The sequence below is a fragment of the Pongo pygmaeus genome, chromosome 10, assembly GCF_028885625.2.
Source record: "Pongo pygmaeus isolate AG05252 chromosome 10, NHGRI_mPonPyg2-v2.0_pri, whole genome shotgun sequence".
In the NCBI taxonomy this organism is placed as follows: Eukaryota; Metazoa; Chordata; class Mammalia; order Primates; family Hominidae; genus Pongo; species Pongo pygmaeus.
In genome coordinates this window covers 118,726,113-118,745,663 of record NC_072383.2, presented here as the reverse complement: position 1 = coordinate 118,745,663, position 19,551 = coordinate 118,726,113, and the positions used below count along the sequence as shown (strand labels likewise).

Below are 19,551 nucleotides of genomic sequence, written 5' to 3'. Positions count from 1 at the left end.
CTATTACCATGTGAAGGTCTACAATTTTTTTTTTTTTTTTTTTAACATACTAAAAAGCAGTCCTCTTGTGGAGAAACTGGAACTCTCATGCATTGTTGGTAGGAATATAAACTGGTACAAGCTTCTTTGAAAATCAGTTTGGCAGTTTCTTAAAAAGTTACAGACAGGACAGGTGTGGTGGTTCATACCTGTAATCCCAGCACTTTGCAAGGCTAAGATGGACAAACTGCTTGAGCCCAAGAGTTCAAGACCAGCCTGGGCAACATGGCAAAACTGTCTCTACAGAAAATACAAAAATTAGCTGGGCATGGTGGTGCATGCCTGTAGTCCCAGCTACTTGGGAGGCTGAAGTGGGAGAATCACCAGAGCAGTGAGCCATGATCACACCACTGCACTCCAGCATGGGCGACAGAGTGAGGCCCTGTCTCAAAAAAAAAAAAAAAAAAAAAAAGTTACAGACATACCATATAGCAATTCCACTCCTAAATAGCTACCCAAAATCTACGCAAAAGAAATGAAAGTGTAAGGCCAAAGACTTGTACATGAATGTTCCTAACAGCACTATTCATAATAGTTGAAAATTGGAAACAATCCAAATCTCCATTAACTGGTTATGGACAAACAAAATGCAGTATATTCACACAATGGAATATTAAAAAAGGAACTATTATATGCTATAACATGAGTGAACCTCACAAACGTGATGCTAAGTGAAAGAAGCCAGACACAAAAACTATATATTGCCTGATTCCATTTATATGAAATATCCAGAAAAGGAAAATCAATACGGACAGAAAACAGATCAGTGTTTTCCTGGGGCTGCGGGTGGGGACAGGAGTGAAGACTGAATGCAGAAAGATACGAGGGAACTTTTTGGGGTAGCAGAAATGTTCTAAAATTGGATTATGGTGATGGCTGCACAACTCTATACATATGCTAAAACTTGAATTATACATTTACAATGGGTGAATTTATAAACTGTAAATTATACTTCAATAAGGCTGTTTCAAAATATTATAGAAGGTCATTGGATTAGGTTTTAAAAAGGGGGTTCCTTACACTGAAAGACTGGGAACCAGTGATCTGGACAATGGAAAAGGAATTCAGCAAGAGTGAGTATATATTAAGAGAAGTGAAATAATTCTCTGGGTGGGTTAAACCTTTTAGTAAATGGTCAAGTTTGCTACACATTTGAACCACAGAACTAAGTAACATATGCTTAGCTGGCTTGTGAATCTAGTTCTAACACATATGAAGTTTCCAGGTAAGGTGCTCAGCCCTGTGGGGGAGGTGCCCTGACTGCAGTCCTTGACTCAACGGAGGCAAATAAATGAATTAACTGTAAGAGATGACAGAATGTAAATGACAAAAGAAAGGTACTAAAGCACTCTAGTTGGTAAGTAGGAGAGATCAAAGCTGGTGGGAGAAGAACAGCAAAGTTCTCATGAAGGAAGTGGCAACTGAGCCTGGCCTTGAGGACTGGGGGAAATTCCAACGGTGGTACAAATAGAAAGCAAGAGGCAGGGCTGGAAATGTGTGCTAGGTCCAGAAGGTACAGGGCTTTGAATGCCATGCCCTTTCTTAACTATTTGTTATGCTAAGGGGGTCCCCTAAAGGCAGTAAGAGTTGTTTAGAGCTTCCAAGGAGGAAGGTATCTGACAATGGGAAAAAATGGAGGAGCAGAGCTTAAAGGCAAGATGTTTCAGGTTATTGCATAAAGTTAAGAAAGCTTCAACAAGCTTTCCCTTCCCACTTGCAGTGGGAAGGGGCAGACTCTTCAATTCTCTGGTCTTGAGGCAAGGGAGGGAAGATGCATCTTGAATTATGTGTCCTCTCTTGAGGGCTTCAGCTTTGTCACTTTCCCTGACTCTCACGAGATTTGTCTCTCTCTCCCACTGACAGTTAAAAGTCCATAACCTATAACTTCAGCAGGCTGTATTTTCAGAAGACATGTTTTCACTCATTTTTTTTTTTTCAAACAAACGATTCTATTTGGTAAATAAATTCCTTTCATTTTAGGGAAGTAACATGACATACAAAGAATTTTTTTTATTTTTTAATTAATTTTTAGAGATGGGGGTCTCACCATGTTGCCCAGGGTGGTCTCGAACTTCTGGGATCAATCCTCCCACCTTGGCCTCCCGAGTGTTGAGATTACAGGTGTAAGCCACCGCACCCAGCCAAGAATGGTTTGCTTTTTTTTTTTTTTGAGATGGAGTCTCGCTCTGTCGCAGGCTGTAGTGCAGTGATGTGATCTCGGCTCACTGCAACCTCTGCCTCCTGGGTTCAAGCGATTCTCTTGCCTCAGCCTCCCGACTAGCTGGGATGAAAGGCACATGCCACCACTCTTGGCTAATTTTTGTATTTTTAGTAGAGACGGGGTTTCACCATGTTCGCCAGGATGGTCTCGATCTCTGGACTTTGTGATCTGCCCGGCTCAGCCTTCCAAAGTGCTGGGATTACAGGCGTGAGCCACTGCGCCGGTGCAAGAATGGTTTTTTAATTCAAATTCTGCTGGTTTTCAAAATAGATGTTACTTTTGAAAGATGCCTCAATCCGATGCTACATTAAATTTTATTTTGGTTTTTGAGAAATAATTCAAATACTAAGCAGAATGCAAGGCTTCGAGTTGACTTGAAGTAATTGGTAGGTAGGTTCTATGTAGGGCTCCTTTTAAATATTGAAGTTCTTATTTAATAATAGCTTTCTGTCTGCTAGGTTTTTAAGTAAACAGACTGCATAAAACAAAACACTATCGTTTAAGTAAACAGAATTACTTTGCAAAGATTTTTACACCTTGTTTTTCAAAGATTTTTTATAACACACATTTACCTAAACCACAGGTTTACTGGCTGTGACCTTAGATGAGTCACATCCTCCTATGGCCTTAGTGCTTTCTTCAACTGTGACATCAAAGGGTCAGACTAGACAAGAGCTAAATAACATGGGTTAACCTTGCCCTTCAACAACTGTAATATGTGCGGGTTTGCACCATCTTAAAACACTATGCTAGAAATCTAAAGTCAAATTAGTTATTACTTACATTTCAGTCTTCAGAACAAATCAATGAGACTTTTCTGGATCCCTGCCATAATATGCATGGCACTAAGTGTTGTTGGGGATAAAAACTGGTTAAAGGCCGGACACGGTGGCTCACGCCTGTAATCCCAGCACTTTGGGAGGCCGAGGCAGGCAGATCACTTGAGGCCAGGAGTTCAAGACCAGCCTAATCAACACAGCAAAACCCTGTCTCTACTAAAAATACAAAAATTAGCCGGGCGTGGTGGCGGGCACCTGTAATCCCAGCTACTCAGGAGGCTGAGGCAGGAGAATCACTTGAACCCAGGAGGCAGAGGTTGCAGTGAGCCGAGATCGTGCCACTGCACTCCAGCCTGGGTGACAGAGTGAGACTCTGTCTCAAAAACACACACACACACATACACACATACACACACACAAAAACTGGTTAAAGACATAGTCCCTGCAATTCATGGTGTCTAAAACCTAGCAGAAGAAATATAATCATGTGACATTAAATAACAATAAAATTTGGACCACAGGCTTTATAATTTTTTTATTTTTATTTTTTTGAGATGGAGTCTTGCTGTATCCCCCAGGCTGGAGTGCAGTGGTGTGATCTTGGCTCACCGCAACCTCCGCCTCCCAAGTTCAAACGATTCTCCTGCCTCAGCCTCCTGAGTAGCTGGGACTACAGGCATATACCACCAGACCTGGCTAATTTTTTTTGTATTTTTAGTAGATACGGGGTTTCGCCATGTTGGCCAGGCTGGTCTTGAACTCTTGACCTTAGGTGATCCACCCGCCTTGGCCTCCCAAAGTGCTGGGATTACAGGTGTGAGCCACCGTTACCGGCCCACAGGCTTTATAATTTAGATAAATTAAGAGTTTGACAAAAAGCATTCCCAAATGTCCCTACCATTGAAGGCAATGTAAAGGATAATGATATTCCATGTATAGCCCACCCTATAGGAGGTGGGGTGCTGGTCTGTGTAGGGAATCAGCTGGACACAGTATAGCAGGTCTTATATTCATATTTTATAATCTGTTAGTTCCATTTCTGCAGAATTATAATGGAATAAAGGCTTTCCCCTTCCTTTCCCTTCCCTTTATAAAAGAAAAAAAATACATAATGGAATAAAGGTTCTAAGTGGTGGACTGTTTGAGGGATTCAGCTAATACCTCATGTCCTTAATTCATATATGAGAACACATAAAATTGGTATCTATTACTTAGATCTTATCATTAATGTAAAGGGAAAGACATATGCTAAAACATCTCTGACATCATAGTTACGTCTTGCCCGCCCTCTGGGCCTGACCAGGACAGTGTCATAGGAGGAGGTATAAGTGGTATCCATGGCAACATCACCAGACTGGGACAATGTGAAAAGCCGTAACCTAGCAACCGATGATGAGAGGTGTGTATAGGGGGAATTCTTACAGTTCTGCAAATGACAAACATGCAGGATTGAATGCAACTAATCATACCAGGGCAATGAGGAAAATCTGACTTATTTGTGGAGAATTACAGAATGTCAACCTCATAAAACCTTAGTACTATGATGCATAATTTTAAACAGGAAAAGCACATAAACACCTCCTCATTCCCCACACCGTCAGTCGTGTGCAGGGAAAGTACCTTATGTGTCATGACTGGAATGGAAAATAAATTTGTTGTGGCACCAATCATCTCAACCTCTCTCTATTTCTCATTACACAAAGGAGTAAATTTGGGTGAGAGGAGAAGCCGCCCCCAGTCCCAGAGAAGGATGAATATGTTCTGCATGCAAAGAAGGCAGCATTACAAAGTCACCAGACATGATATACCACATCATGTGAGAACATCTCTCTACTAATTTTCTTTCCAACAGAGATCGCATATGTACATGTGGACACTTAGAGAGCGAAGGAATCATCTCATTCAATCTCCGTGTTTTACTGACAGAAATTGAAACCCAGAGTGAGGATTTATTCAAAGTCAGAAAGTTAGTGACAGAACATGGGCTAGAACCTAGGTCTTCTGTTTTCCAGGTCAATTCGTTCCATTAAAGCACAATGCTATTTTTCCTCATGTTTAAACAGAAATGCTGTTGGACTTTATGGGAATGAGAAAAAAACCTCTATTATGTAAAGCCATTGAGAGCTTAGGGTTTATGTATTATAACAGTTAATGTTATTCTACCTAATATAACCATGAAAGGGTCTATCCCACCCTAAGGCAATCCCTGAAAAAGATACCAACTTTTTTTTATTTTGGGGATTCTGGATCAAGTTATAACTTCAAAGGAATTTACCCAACTCTGTGATTATCAAAGATATTACTTGAGTACAAAAAGACCAAACAGCTTCTCTATCTGGGATAGAATGGTGAATGTGTACCAAAAAAGGTGATACTGTTACAACTATATCTGCCTTGGAATCCTACCTAGTTAGAATTGGAAGGATCTTAGCAATCAGCCACTCTAATCTCTTCAGAAAATAGAAACCCAGAAAAGGAGAGTCCAGGACTCTTTCTACTGACTCCATTATGGCTGACACTGGCTAGTTGTTCACCAACCCATTTCTTCTCTTCCCTGGGCACAAAGCTGGTCTACATTTCCCAGGTTTTCTTGTAACTGAGTATGGCCATGTGACTGAGCTCTGACCAGCAAATGAGCGGAAGCAACAGGCACCATTTCCAGGCATGGCCCACAGAAATCTTCCAGGTTCTTTTCCTTCTGCTACGACCTCAGAAGTCACCTGTTGAAAACAGCCGAGTCACAAGATGGAAGATGGCTGGAGGAGAACTGAATTACTGCCTGAATTGAGAGCCACCGATCACTCAGGAATACCAGCTTTTAATTCCTGTTAGGCTACTAAAATTTGGTGACTGATCCGTCACAACAACTTCAGTATCAATGAATAAAACTGTAACTAGGGTTACTCTTCTACAAATAATGAATATCACCCCTTTTTTTCTTAATCAGTATAACGTCATTTATTACCAAAGAGATGGCTTGTTTTACTTGTTGAGCCAGTAAGAGCCCCACTGGAAGCAGCAGAGGACTGGGACTGCAGACTTGGGCAAATCACTTAACTTCCCCGGGGCTCAGCTTCCTTAACTAGTCATAGATTAGTGACTGCAAATAATTTGTCTTTAAACTCAGATAAAAAAAACATTTTCCCTCAAATAAAATATTAAACAGAACTTCAATACATGAAACATTAAAATGCTCAGGTTGAAGTGAAAATGGGGAAGTGGACAGGAATCCACCAGATTAACAATCCCTTCAGCTCTTCCTTGCAGCTATTCCCTGAGGCACCTCTTAGAGACCTATGGCTCCTCAGAATAGTTTGAGAACTGCTGATTTAAACCAATGGTTTTCCAAATTATATGGGATTTTTTTGTTGGCACCCACAGCCCTTTTCCGTATGAAATCTTATGTGAAGCCTCAATAAACAGAACAGATAAACAGAACAGATAAAGTAATCTTTTATTAAGTATTTTATAATGTAAATGTATAAAATTTATAAACTCAATTAAGAACAATTAGACCTTTTCAAAATAATTTGAAATTGGAGGATAAGGATGATGGTGGCAATCTTACTCAATATTCATGTATTTGTGAATGTAGTTGATTTTAAATATTGAAAACAAATTGTTTTATTCACCCAGTGAAGCAGTTACAAATGCAACCAGTTTTACTCAGTCCACCTTACAACTGCATAATACTCTTTAGTTAATAGAAGTGGCATGGAGGCTGCAGGCTGGCATCTCCACACATTCAGGCAAAGCTGGCAGCACAGGCTGAGGCACTGGTATTCTTGGGTGTGTTCTATATGACATCTATCTCAAGAGGGTTCATGATGACTATTTTGGTAACGGTTCTTTGGAGTGTTACAAATTTTAAAAACACACTCAAGTTTGCAGAATCCCTGAGGAGCAAACATTTCACAAACCACTGGTCCAGACAGACCAGAAGTTCTCTTTTAGCTCTAAAACACTTATAATAGCACTGGACTATTGGCCCAGACGCCATTGAAGAGAAATGGAGAAGATGCTATCAGTGTCAAAACATTACTTGCTTTTCTGTTGATGGTTCATTCACTGGATACAGATATTTTGTTTTTCAAAGCAACAATACTTAGGAACCAGAACTATGGGCTAACCAGCATAAGTAACAAAAGAGTATATAGTATGCTGCCAACTTTTTGTCTGCCTGTCAACTCCAACCTTCCTACCATCTGCAACCTTCCTACCATTTGCCAAATACAAAATTTGGGGGCCCCACCTCACATCAGGCAAGGGCAGCTCATTTAAACTCTATTTTTATCTCTCCTGCACAATATACCAAGCTGTCTACAGGGATTGAATGAATCCAGATTTCAAGGTAAAAAGCAAGCCTGACTGCCACATTAAGCCAAATCTAGAAGCATTAAAAAGATCTACCCCTACAGTAATTAATCTGAATCTTAAGCCTTAAAACCTCCAAAATTTAGGCCCAATATACTAGAACTTTAGGCGTTCCTCTTTTGAAAAAGAAAACCAGAACTGGATACTTGTAGCCCACACAATCAACCTGAAGACTCTTGAATCAGGCATGGCTCTCTCAGTAAATAATTAAGAACAGGCTCAGCTGGGCGTGGTGGCTCATGCCTGTAATCCCAGCACTTTGGGAGGCCGAGGTGGGTGGATCACGAAGTCAGAAGATCGAGACCATCCTGGCCAACATGGTGAAACCCCATTTCTACTAAAAATACAAAAATTAGCTGGGTGTGGTGGTGTGTGCCTATAATCCCAGCTACTCGGGAGGCTGCGGCATGAGAATCACTTGAACCCAGGAGGTGGAGGTTGCAGTGAGCCGAGACTGTGCCACTGCACTCCAGCCTGGTGACAGAGCAAGACTTCATCTCAAAAAAAAAAAAAAAAGAACAGGCTCAACTAATCAATACAAGAATCTACCAAAAAAAAAAAAAAAAACAAAAAAACAAAAACACCCCTATGCCAGAAGAATAAGCAATTACCACACTAATGTGTTTAACCTACTAATTAGCAACAGTACAATCTGGAAATGCTAGAAAATCTGTCTTCACAGAAGACAGCTCCAATGTAAAAGGCCCTTTTCTGTTTTAGCTGAAGTGGTCCTCTCAACATACCGTTTTTAATCCTTCTAGTACATCCTTAATATAACAAACATTGCTAAGAATGAATTCCAAACCTTTGGATTCATTTTACCTAGTGATGTAAAAGGCATCCAAAACAATACCACCCAGCAAATATCAACCAAAAAATCAACCAAATCAATGAGATAGAAATACATATGAAGTGGTTTTTATTTCCGACTGACTACCCATCCTGGAAAATTTACAAAAAGCCAATCCTCAAGCCACAGTGGTTAACATGTAACCTTCGCAAGGCCTTGAGCAAGTGTCACCAAACTTCTGTCTGACCCTCAGTTTCCTTATCTGCCAAATAAAGAGTAATTATTGGCTGGGCACAGTGGCTCACGCCTGTAATCCCAGCATTTTGGGAGGCCGAGGCAGGCAGATCGCTTGAACCCAGGAGTTCAAGACCAGCCCGGGCAGCATGGTGAAACTCATCTCTATAAAAAGTATAAAAAATTAGCCAAGCATGGTGGTGCACAGCTGTAGTTCCAGCCACCTGGGAGGCTGAGGTAGAAGGATCACCTGAGCGCAGGAGGTCAAGGCTATAGTAAGCCATGATGGTGCTGCTGCACTCTAGCCTGGGCAACAGAGTGAGATCCTGTCTCAAAAAAAAAAAAAAAAAAAAAGAAAGAAAAAAGAGTAATTATCATGACTTCCATCACAGGCGGGAATGGGATCAGAAGAGGTCACATATGAGAATGTCCTTTGGAAATTTAAATTGCTGTTACTTGGTTGAGAAATTATCTTGTTTTCATAACTTCTTTCAAGAATAGGATGACTAAAAATTGCCAGCCTCTGTAAACGAAGCAGACTTTTAAGAAAAAAATAGCCCCCACCTCAAAAGGAACAAAATCCCATTCAGCAATTAAAACTACTTCTGATGAGCAGCTGTTGCTCACTGTAAAGTGTTCTACAAACAAAAGTGGTTCTGCATCACTCAACAGAGGCAGAGTGGTGGTGACACTTATGGACACTGTATTAATGTCTTTAACTCCAAGAAAGGAACCTGGGAGAAATTTGCTTCAAGAAGTGTACCAGACGCAGAGTTGCTAATCCAAAATGAGCTGTTTAAAGAACAAGGATCTGTTTACCCTTCAGAGGAAAATTAGTCTTTTCAGAGAAGATTAGTTTCAGCTAGTATGCAAACTGTATTCTTTGTGTGTGGATAAGGCATTAGAGGCTGACTGAGGAAAATAGCTCCAAACAGGCAGGCAACAGACAAAGCACCTGTTTGCATTAACTTCCTCCTACACATCTCACCTCACAGGCATGAACTCAGAAGGTGGTTCTTCTAGGAGCTGAGAGTGTGTACATGGTGGGGTGGGGGACACTCTTGTCTGAATTCAGCTTCCGTCACTGTGAATGAGGAAATTCTTGGTGACAACCTCATGAAAGGTACTAGAACAGAGTCTCAAGTCCTGAGAGAGCTCAGATGGCTGCGGAAATTTAACTCAGTATTTCACCTCAATACAACAGAATTCTCATTTGTTCTACTATGTGAAACTAACATGGATATGTAAAGGGCATCTCAACCTTAATTATCCACACAGTCTAAGATGAATTATTTGACTTTATATTCCAACCTATCCCTCTTTCCTTCCTCTAGCCTTTGGTCTCTCACGTTAATGATGGCACTATTCCTTCAGTAGCTCAAGACAAAAACCTAGGAGTCATTTCTGATTATTTTTTTCTTTAACCTTCCTTCCCACAACCATTTATTCCATTAGTAAGTCTTGTCAGTTCTACTTTCAAAACATATATCCAACCTAACCCGTTTCAACACTTCCATAATCAAAGCTACCATCAACTCTACCTGGGGAGTCGCTTCTTCATCCATCTCTATCCCTCCACCCTCAGCCCAATAATCCATCCTCCTAGAGTAACTAGAGTAATCTTTTAAAAGTTGTTATCAATCAGGTCATGATGCTCCCCTGCCAAAAACATATCACTGGCTTCCCAGCACACTGAATAAAACCCCTGGTAGCTGGCAAGGCCCTATGAGATCTGGCTGCTGATTACCTCTCTGATCTCATCTCCTAACCCTTCCCAAGCTAACCACACCCCAGTCATAGCAGCCTTCTTTCCACTGTTCTTAGGCTTTTACATGTTGTTTTCTTTGCCAGGAATACTCTTTTGCTCCTTTTTATCCTGCTGAAACTTCACCTCCCCAAAGGTTCCTTCCTAAGAATCCTATCAAAAATTGAGTTGTCTCTACAGCTACCACTTTCTCCTCCTTACCTGGTTTTATTTTATTCATAGTACTATCACTAGCTGATTTGTCTGTTTATGTATTTCCTTCTTTACTGTCAACTTCCTGCATTATTTTCAGACAGGGAATTCACCTTGTTCACTGCAGCATCACTGTTACTCAGAACAGTGACTTCATACATAGTAGGTGCACATTATAAGTATCTGAATGAATGAATAAATGAATGATTTTTTCAAATTGTGAAATATAACATATATAAAGATAAATACATAAAACAAATACGTCTTGCTTAACAAATAATTATAAAGCAAACACCCACATAATTCCCACCAAGGTCAAGAAACAGAACACTGCCAGCTTTCCAGAAGCCTTCTCTCCAGGCACCATTCCATGATGACAGGGATCCTCCCCACCAATCACACACATTCCCCAGGTAACCATTATTTTGACTTTTGTGATGATAATTACCTCAGTTTTCTTTATAGTTGTACTATGTATGGATACAGAATGATAGGTTTTGCACTCTTGATGAAGGTAGATATGAGGAGAGTATAGACTATTAAAACATTCTCGGAGCAATATGATAGTATCCTATTAAAAATTTAAATGTACCTACCTTTTGACCTAGCTACCCTGTTTGTAGGAATCTATCCTAGAAAAATGTGAAGAGTGCAAAAACATATGAACAAGGATGTTCACTGCAGCAGTGTTTGTAACACTAAATCACTATAAGCAACACATATGCCCTTCAATGGCATAACTGTTACATTAGCCGTGGTACCTCCATATGTGCTATATAGAATACTATATACAACGATTTAAAATACTTTAAAAAAAAGTCCAAGATATAGTAAGTGAAAAAAATTTTAAAAAACCATTTTGTTTAAAATGAAAGCAAAAATGGCTGGGCATGGTGGCTCACACCTGTAATCCCAGTACTTTGGGAGGCCGAGGCAGATCACCTGAAGCCAAGAGTTTGAGATCAGCCTGCCAACATGGCAAAACCGCATCTGTACTAAAAATACAGAAATTAGCTAGGCATGGTGGCACTCGCCTGTAATCCCAGCTACTTGGGAGGCTGAGACACAAGAATCATTTAAATCCAGGAGGTGGAGGTTGCAGTGTGCCGAGATTGTGCCACTACACTCCAGCCACCGCACTCTGGGAGACACAGCAAGACTCTGTCTCAAAAACAAACAAAAAGAAAGCAAAATAAGTAGAAAAGTTATGTACAACATGTGTGCGTGTGTGTATCACATATGAAAAAAACACACACAAAAAATTAACACCAAACCGTGGCTGGTATTTCCTTTGGGAGAGGACCATGGGAGATTTTCACTGTTTGCACTGAACATTTCTCTATTGTCTCAATATTATTTCACAGTGAACATGAATTCTTTTTGCCATCAGGAAACACAATAAACATTTTTAAAATTTAAAAATCTATAGGCCAGCTACGGTGGCTCATGCCTGTAATCCCAGCACTTTTCGAGGCCGAGGTGGGCGGATCACCTGAGGTCAGGAGTTTGAGACTAGCCTGGCCAACATGGTGAAAGCTCGCTTCTACTAAAAATACCAAAAATTAGCCGGGTATAGTGGCGGGCGCCTGTAATCCCAGCTACTCAGGAGGCTGAGATAGGAGAATCCCTTGAACCTGGGAGGCAGAGGCTGCAGTGAGCTGAGATCGTGCCATTGCACTCCAGCCTGGGCAACAAGAGCGAAACTCCGTCTCAGAAACAAACAAACAAACAAATTTATAAAACTTAAACTTAGGATAGAGGCAAAACTAGAATTTCTGAATATCTACTAAGGAATATTCAGTAAAGCTAAGTTCCTTAAGAAGCCGACCCTATCCTAGCCAGATAAATCAAAGTTCATAAAAATAACACCCCATTGGGAGCCAATCTTTCGTAGACATAGATTTCAAACTTCCTGGCTTCACCTGAACTATAATAGATCTTTGTTTATTTCAATCTCTCCTTCACCAATCTTTAGACCATTCCTCCAGGTATCTCTTGGCCTAATCCCTTCTAGTTTAAAGTACAGGCTTTGGATTCTCCTGGCCTTGGACCTAGGCCTAACTTCCTGTTGAATGCTCTTTATCACCCTCCCCATCTCAGTGATTCTATAGTAAAAACCCATCTTGGCTTCATTCAGCCTTTGAAACAGCCCTTTTTATACAATGCTCCCAAAACAGCTTCTCCCTTTGGGTATTAGGGAATAATACCCAAAGCCATAGTGATAAGGCACATGACCCCAATTCTGGATGTGAGAAATTGGGGAGAGGTTTGTTAGAGACACTTGTAGCACTGTGATGAGGGGAAAGGGATAAATGGAGGGGCTCTGGGAAAACAAATGCAAAAAGAATATAGCATGATATCTAAATAAATAATGAAAGAAAAAATAATTATTTTAAGGTGAATTCTCGAGAATTTTACTCTTGAAGAAGCCATCAGGGCTGCACAGTGAGCAATTATATATCCTACGTGAGGCTCTGCTCAGAAGCAATCACCATTCAGCTTTCCAAATGAGAACCTCTGGCTGCCTCCTTCTCCATACTACAGACCATTTGGAGCATGAGAACAGATGAGATGACACAGAGTTGCAGACAGGGAGTTCTTTTGTCCAGTGTATGCTCCCAAGAAGGACAGGAAAGCCATAATGATACCTAAACCCAAATAATGGCCAATTGTCCCATGAGATGAGAATTTTTTGTAAAAGCTAAAAGGCTCATTTCCATACCCATCAGTAGAGTCGGAGAACTACAGAACCAGTCGCTCTGTAACTGACCAACCTGCAGACCATGGAGAAGCACAGTGCAATGCAAAAGATCCTGCAGACTTTAAATCAATGCACAAAAGCTCTGTCCATTCTCATATGTAGTCACTCTTCTCAATTCATTGAAGACTGGCTTTTTATGCAATTCCAGGAGTATCTATGATGATAATATTAGCTGTCTAGGCAAGTGAGTCACCATTAGCTGTAGGCTGCCTGTCAAAGCATTGACATTCATGGCACCTTTGACAACTGGTTTTCAAACAGCATGCACGCAGTGTAAGAGTGAGTGTGAAAGTCAGGAGTGCACTTCTAAAGAAGAGTACATGAAGGGGTAGTGTATTCTTGACAGTTATAGTTCTAATAATCTCCTTATTGGGTATTTTAGATAATCATTTAACAACAACAACAAAACTCAACCATCTTTTATTGAATGCCCACGCTGCTAGATACCTGTTTACAACAATAAACAAGACAGATGGAGTCCCTGCTCTCATAGAGTTTACAGTCTAACAGTATTAATCAAAGAATGCTGTTCCCTTGGCTCTTCCACAGCTGGCTCCTCACCCTTGGGGTCTCATCTCAAATGTTGTCTCCCCACAGAAGCCTTCCCTACCAACTTTTTTTTTTTTTAAAAGATGGGGTCTTGCTCTGTTGCCCAGGCTGGGGTGCAGTGGTGCAATTTCGGCTCACTGCAGCCTTTGCCTCCCAGGTTCCAGCGATTCTCCTGCGTCAGACTCCCAGGTAGCTGGGGATTACAGGCTCATGATACCATGCCCAGATAATTTATGTATTTTTAGTAGAGACGGAGTTTCACCATGTTGGCCAGGCTGGTCTCGAATGCCTGACCTCAGGTGATCTGCCCGCCTTGGCCTCTCAAATTGCTGGGATTACAGGCGTGAGCCACCATGACCCGGCCCCCTACCGAGTCTTTCTAAGGTAGAAAAAGCTCCCTGTTTTCTAGTCAGTCTCTATCAAATCACTCTTCATAGTACCTACTGCAATCTGTATCTTGTGGATTGTTCAGTTATTTATACATCTTCTCCTACTAGCTTCATAAAACAGACGACTTGTGTTCTCCACTGTATTCCCAGTGCCTTGATCAATAAATATTTGCTGAATGTTGAATTAAAGAAGATCTAAAAAAATAATAAAGGCTTTCATATTTTACTCCAAGGAATAGAATGCAGGTTAGTCATTAGAGGAGATTAATGAGAGAGGTGGATTGGGACTTTTTCAAAGAATAAAATTAAGGGTTCTAAGTATCTTCCCACGAACCACGGCAGTTCTTAGTCATATGGCCAAAGGCTTATGTATCTTTGGTATGTAAATATGTTATTAAGTATATGGAACCCCCCAGAAAAGTGACACTACTGTGAACACCTCCCACAGACAGCACTGATTAAGATCCAAGAGTTGTATCTGTTGGTAAGAAAACCCCAACACGTTTCTTATGGGTTGAATTATGTTCCCCTTCCCCTATCCATATATTGAAGTTCAAAACCCAGTACCTCAGAATGTGTTCTTATTTAGAGACAGGGTCTTTACATAGGTAATCAAATTAAAATGAGGTCATTAGGGTGGGTCTAATCCAATATGGCTGGCGTCCTTATAAGGTTAGGAGAAATGAGTGACTGCTATGGGTACAGGGTTTCTTTTGGGGAGGGTGACATGTTCTCTAATTAGATAATGGTGATGGTGGCACAGCTCTGTAAATAACTAAAAACTACCCAATTATACCTTACAAAAAATTTTTTTTTAAGAGACAAAATCTCACTCTGTCACTCAGGCTGCAGTGCAGTGGTGTGATCATAGCTCACTGCAGCTTCAAATTCCTGGGCTCAAGCCATCAGCCAGGACTACAGGCATGCATCACTACACATGGAGAATTAAAAAACATCTTTTTTGTAAAGACAGGGTCTTACTGTATAGTTCAGGCTAGTCTCAAGCTCTTGGCCTCAAGTGATCCTCCTGCCTCAACCTCCTAAAGTGCTGGGATTACAGACATAAGCCACTGTGCTAAGCCCCAAATTGTACCCTTTTAAAGGGTAAACTTTATGGTATGTGAATTATATCTCAATAAAGCTGTTATTAATAAAAAGAAGAGCAGCCCTGGGGGCCAAGGAAGCCAATGAGATGTATGTAAACTCTGGACGAAGGTATCAAAGAAATATTGTACATTTAAGATATTATACATTTCATACTTATAAAAACACATTATAAACACTATAAGAAAAGCACGGCCTTTGGCCAGTCGCAGTGGCTCATGCCTGTAATCCCAGCACTTTGGGAGGCGGAGGCAGGCGGATCACAAGGTCAGGAGATCAAGACCATCCTGGCTAACACGGTGAAACCCTGTCTCTACTAAAAATACAAAAAATTAGCCAGGCGTGGTGGCAGGCGCCTGTAGTCCCAGCTACTCAGGAGGCTGAGGCAGGAGAATGTCGTGAACCCGGGAGGCGAAGCTTGCAGTGAGCTGAGATTGCGCCACTGCACTCCAGCCTGGGCGACAAAGCAAGACTCCGTCTCAAAAAAAAAAAAAGAAAAAGAAAAAGAAAAGTATGGCCTTCTACTACCTCTGTTGATTATCTTGTCCTAGGAGAATCTTAATTCACTTCAAAATATTTAACTCCTCTAGTTCCTGGATACTCAGTTAATAAAACGCTATCTAAACTTGCTGCTGATGGAAACCCCAGGGGCTGGTCCTGCTTGAAAAAACGGAAAAAGCTATAAAACTCACCAAGGGCCTATATTCAAGGCCAGAGAGGATAACAAAAATCTGGATCTAGTAGAAATGTTATCTTCCTACATTCTTTTAGGAGCAGCTTATCAGGATTTTCTATACGAAATTAGGCAAAGTGAACAAATTATAAAGACACTGCTTTAGTAAAATAACCATCAACACTGAAACAAATCCTTATCTTCATACGCTGTTTAACATAAACACACTATCTCATTTTTAATTTCAATAGTACTTGTTTTACACCCATTTTAAAGAAAAGGAAACCGAGGCACAAACAAGGTCCCCCAGTTAATGAGTAACAGAGTCAGATTCCAAGCTCCATGAGGTTTTGCTATGTCACGTTGAGATCTGCTTTTTCCCTGAATCTCTCTTGGTCACCTATCTTTCACGGGGCAGAGTCTGCTTTAGCTCATGTTATTTTGTAACATGAACTTAGCCCCCAAGAAATCTTAATTTCCCCTTTAATTTTTCTGGTTTGTTGCATTCATTCTATAAGTCTCCGTAAGAAACACTTGCTCAAAGTATGTATTAAATGTTTTTGAACAAATAAATCAATCTAGCCAGGCCTCTCTGGTTGAATCTTTCATGAATAATGAATGAAAAGTCAAAAACATAAAAATTTTTACAAGGATAGAGATTCCATTCCCAGTTGCTGAAAAAAGGTTTTAGAACTGCATCAGAAATCCTGTTATTGAGCTGGCTCTGTGAAGTGACTTCCTGAACTGTCCAACTCCTACTTCCCAGACAATCAAACGGTGACTGGATTCTCCAGATAGGAAACCTGCAGGCAAGATCTTTAGCTCTACCTATTGCCTGAATCCTCACCTCTCATAAACATTCTGGTATTTCCCTGCAACTATTTTACAAGTTACTAAGCATCATTTTCCTTCTTTCTTTCTCCCTCTCCTCTACCTTTCCTTCTTCTCCTCCCTTCCCCACTGGTGGCATTTACTTCCCATATTCTTGTGAGACGCGTTTTTACACTGGTCTCAGAATAACCACAGGAAGCAACTACAACAGAAACTAGTGAAATAACTTCACATAGCATCACCCATCAAATTAGTGGAAGATCCAGGAATTTATGAAATGCTGCCCTATTTACACTTTTCCCTAAGACCAAAGCACCAAACACTAACCATGCAGACACGGCACTGCTCCCATGAGAACATCAGTGCTGAGGGATGATATCAGAGAAGTTCTTTTTCCTCCGGTAACTGAAGAGTTGGTAGTTTTATTTTCAATATACAAGAAGAGCTGAGGTACAATAGTAAATCCAAGTCTTAATTTTCTAAAATAGGGGGATTTATAGACCAGGGCATTAATAACATTCCTGCATTTGTTTAAAAGGTATGTTCTGTATTTAAATTAGATTTCCATCTATTTAGCCTCAACCTCCTTCCTTGAAATGATTTTACAGCCTTGCCTTTGGTTCATACTTCCATGACACCACCTTAGAAAGGTACAAATAAAGAATGTTTACTAAATGTGGAAATAAAACAAATTTTCAATACAGATACACATTTCTTTTCATATTTAAACAATACAAAAAAAGTACATTCACAAATGCAACATCAATAAAAATCAATTGCTCTAGAAATTTTCCCTAAGCTTAAAAAGTTTAAAGATAGTACCTTTTAATATTTGAACTAAATGAATTAACATAATTTTGCCAGTGATAGACTTTCTGTAGGTAAAGCAATCACGGACTTTTAGAGCTATAAAAACGTCAGAAGTCATTAAGCACAACCCCTTCATTTTAAAAATGAGAAAACTCCCAAGTTAAGTGATTGTCAAAATCTGTGGCTTGTTAATCACAAGCATGCATCTTGGCTCCTGACCCCTAGTTCAGTAATATCAAAGTTCTTGTAGACAGAAATGCTGAACTTTGTTAAAAACGAAGGCATACAAAATCAGAATTGCTCTTGTCATCTATATGACTGACATTACACAGAAGCTCTATTTCAACATTTTTTTTTTTTTTTTTCCGAGACAGGCTCTCACTCTGTCGCCTGGACTGGAGTGCAGTGGCATGACTGATCACAGCTCACTGCAGCCTTGACCTCCTGGGCTCAAGCGATCCCCCAACCTCAGCCTCCCAAGTAGCTGGGACCACAGGCAGGTGCCACCATGCCTGGCTAATTTTTAAAAAACTTTTGTAGAGATGAGGTCTCCCTATGTTACCCGGATTGGTCTGAAGTGCTTCTCCCGCCTCGGCCTTCCAAAGTGCTGGGGTCACAGGCATGAGCCTCCATGCCCAGCCTATTTCAACTTTTAGTATTTTACATCTTAAATTCTTAATTTGTGACTCACCCTGCTGAGCTGATCCAATAGCCTTTGGTTCTGTTCCGACAGTTCCTGGACAGCCCGTGTTTTTTCTCGATCTGCTTCCCGCAGATGAACCTGCTGCCTCTCCAACTCATCCTGTAGCTGCTTCACATCACTCTCCAGCTCTGACACTCGGCCTTCCCACTCCCCTTCTCGGTTCTCAAATCGTCTTCTCAATTCATGTTTCTCTTGCTCTAAGTGCTGGGTGAAAAGTGAAAAGGATTTAAACACTGATAAAAATTCCACAGCCTTTTATTTTTTCTCTCCGCGCTCTCCTTTCTTTTTCCTAGTCAGTAGACACAATAAAACACCCTACCACATAGGACAAGTTGCCCAATTCACAGCTACAAAAATATTCCTTCTTCCAGAGCAGGGAAGAAGTTGGTTTCACAAAGAGAACGCCATTCTTACTGAAAATACTTAAAGTTATTATGTTTATTCTTACCCTTAGGCATGAGGTTCTAGACTAGGGAGTTCACTTGAAATTTGCCAATCATCTAATCAGTTGGTGAACTATACATTTAAACAACTAAAAATGAGTCCCATAACTAAAATCCTTTTTGATTTTTTTGAGATGGAGTCTTGCTCTGTCGCCCAGGCTGGAGCGCAGTGGTGCGATCTTGGCTCACCGCAACCTCCGCCTCTCATGTTCAAGCAATTCTCATGCCTCAGCCTCTCAAGCAGCTGGAATTACAGGAATGCACCATGACACTGGGCTAATTTTTGTATTTTTAGTAGAGATGGGGTTTTACAATGTTGCCCAGGTTGGTCTCGATTTCTTGACCTCATGATCCCCCCCGGCCCGGCCTCCCAAAGTGCTGGGATTACAGGTGTGAGCCACCATGCCCCGCCCCCTCCTTACTTTTTTTAAGGAGGCTTCCTTTGGAGTCACCTATTATCCATGGCATAATACCAGATTCTTACTATCACAGAATTTTTCAGAGATGAAAAGAACTCCAGAGATCTTTTCAATTAACCATCTCTTCTTACAAATGAAGCAACAGAAGAGGTTAAGTGACAATCTCAAGGTCACTACTAGTAAACGGCAAAGCGGGGATTGTCTAAGTCAGTTGACTCTGGTTCTCTAAGTCACAGCTCAATAAATATTTGTTGCTATATATAGCAATGTAATTCAAAATCATTAGGGCAAGTTCAGGTTCAGGGCCACTTTAAATCATGGCCCATTAAGCCCTGCATATTTATTTGATACATTCATTCATTCTTGAGCACCTACTATGAGCCAAGCACGGTCCTAGAGACATTCTAATGAGCAAAACAGACATGGTCCTTGCCTGTATGGAGTTTTCATTCTAGTGGGAGAGACTGGTAAAACA

General features: G+C 40.7%; 1 protein-coding gene across 3 annotated transcripts in view; it reads right to left on the bottom strand.

The window, feature by feature from the left end:
- The window catches only part of BICDL1 (BICD family like cargo adaptor 1), a 103,057-nt gene that overhangs the window by 75,773 nt on the left and 7,733 nt on the right, over window positions 1-19,551 (bottom strand). For all 3 annotated transcript variants that reach the window (XM_054444068.2, XM_054444070.1, XM_054444069.1), the window contains exon 2: window positions 18,203-18,418. In XM_054444068.2, coding sequence (XP_054300043.1) covers window positions 18,203-18,418 — 216 coding nt within the window. The remainder of the gene's footprint in view (window positions 1-18,202; window positions 18,419-19,551) is intronic.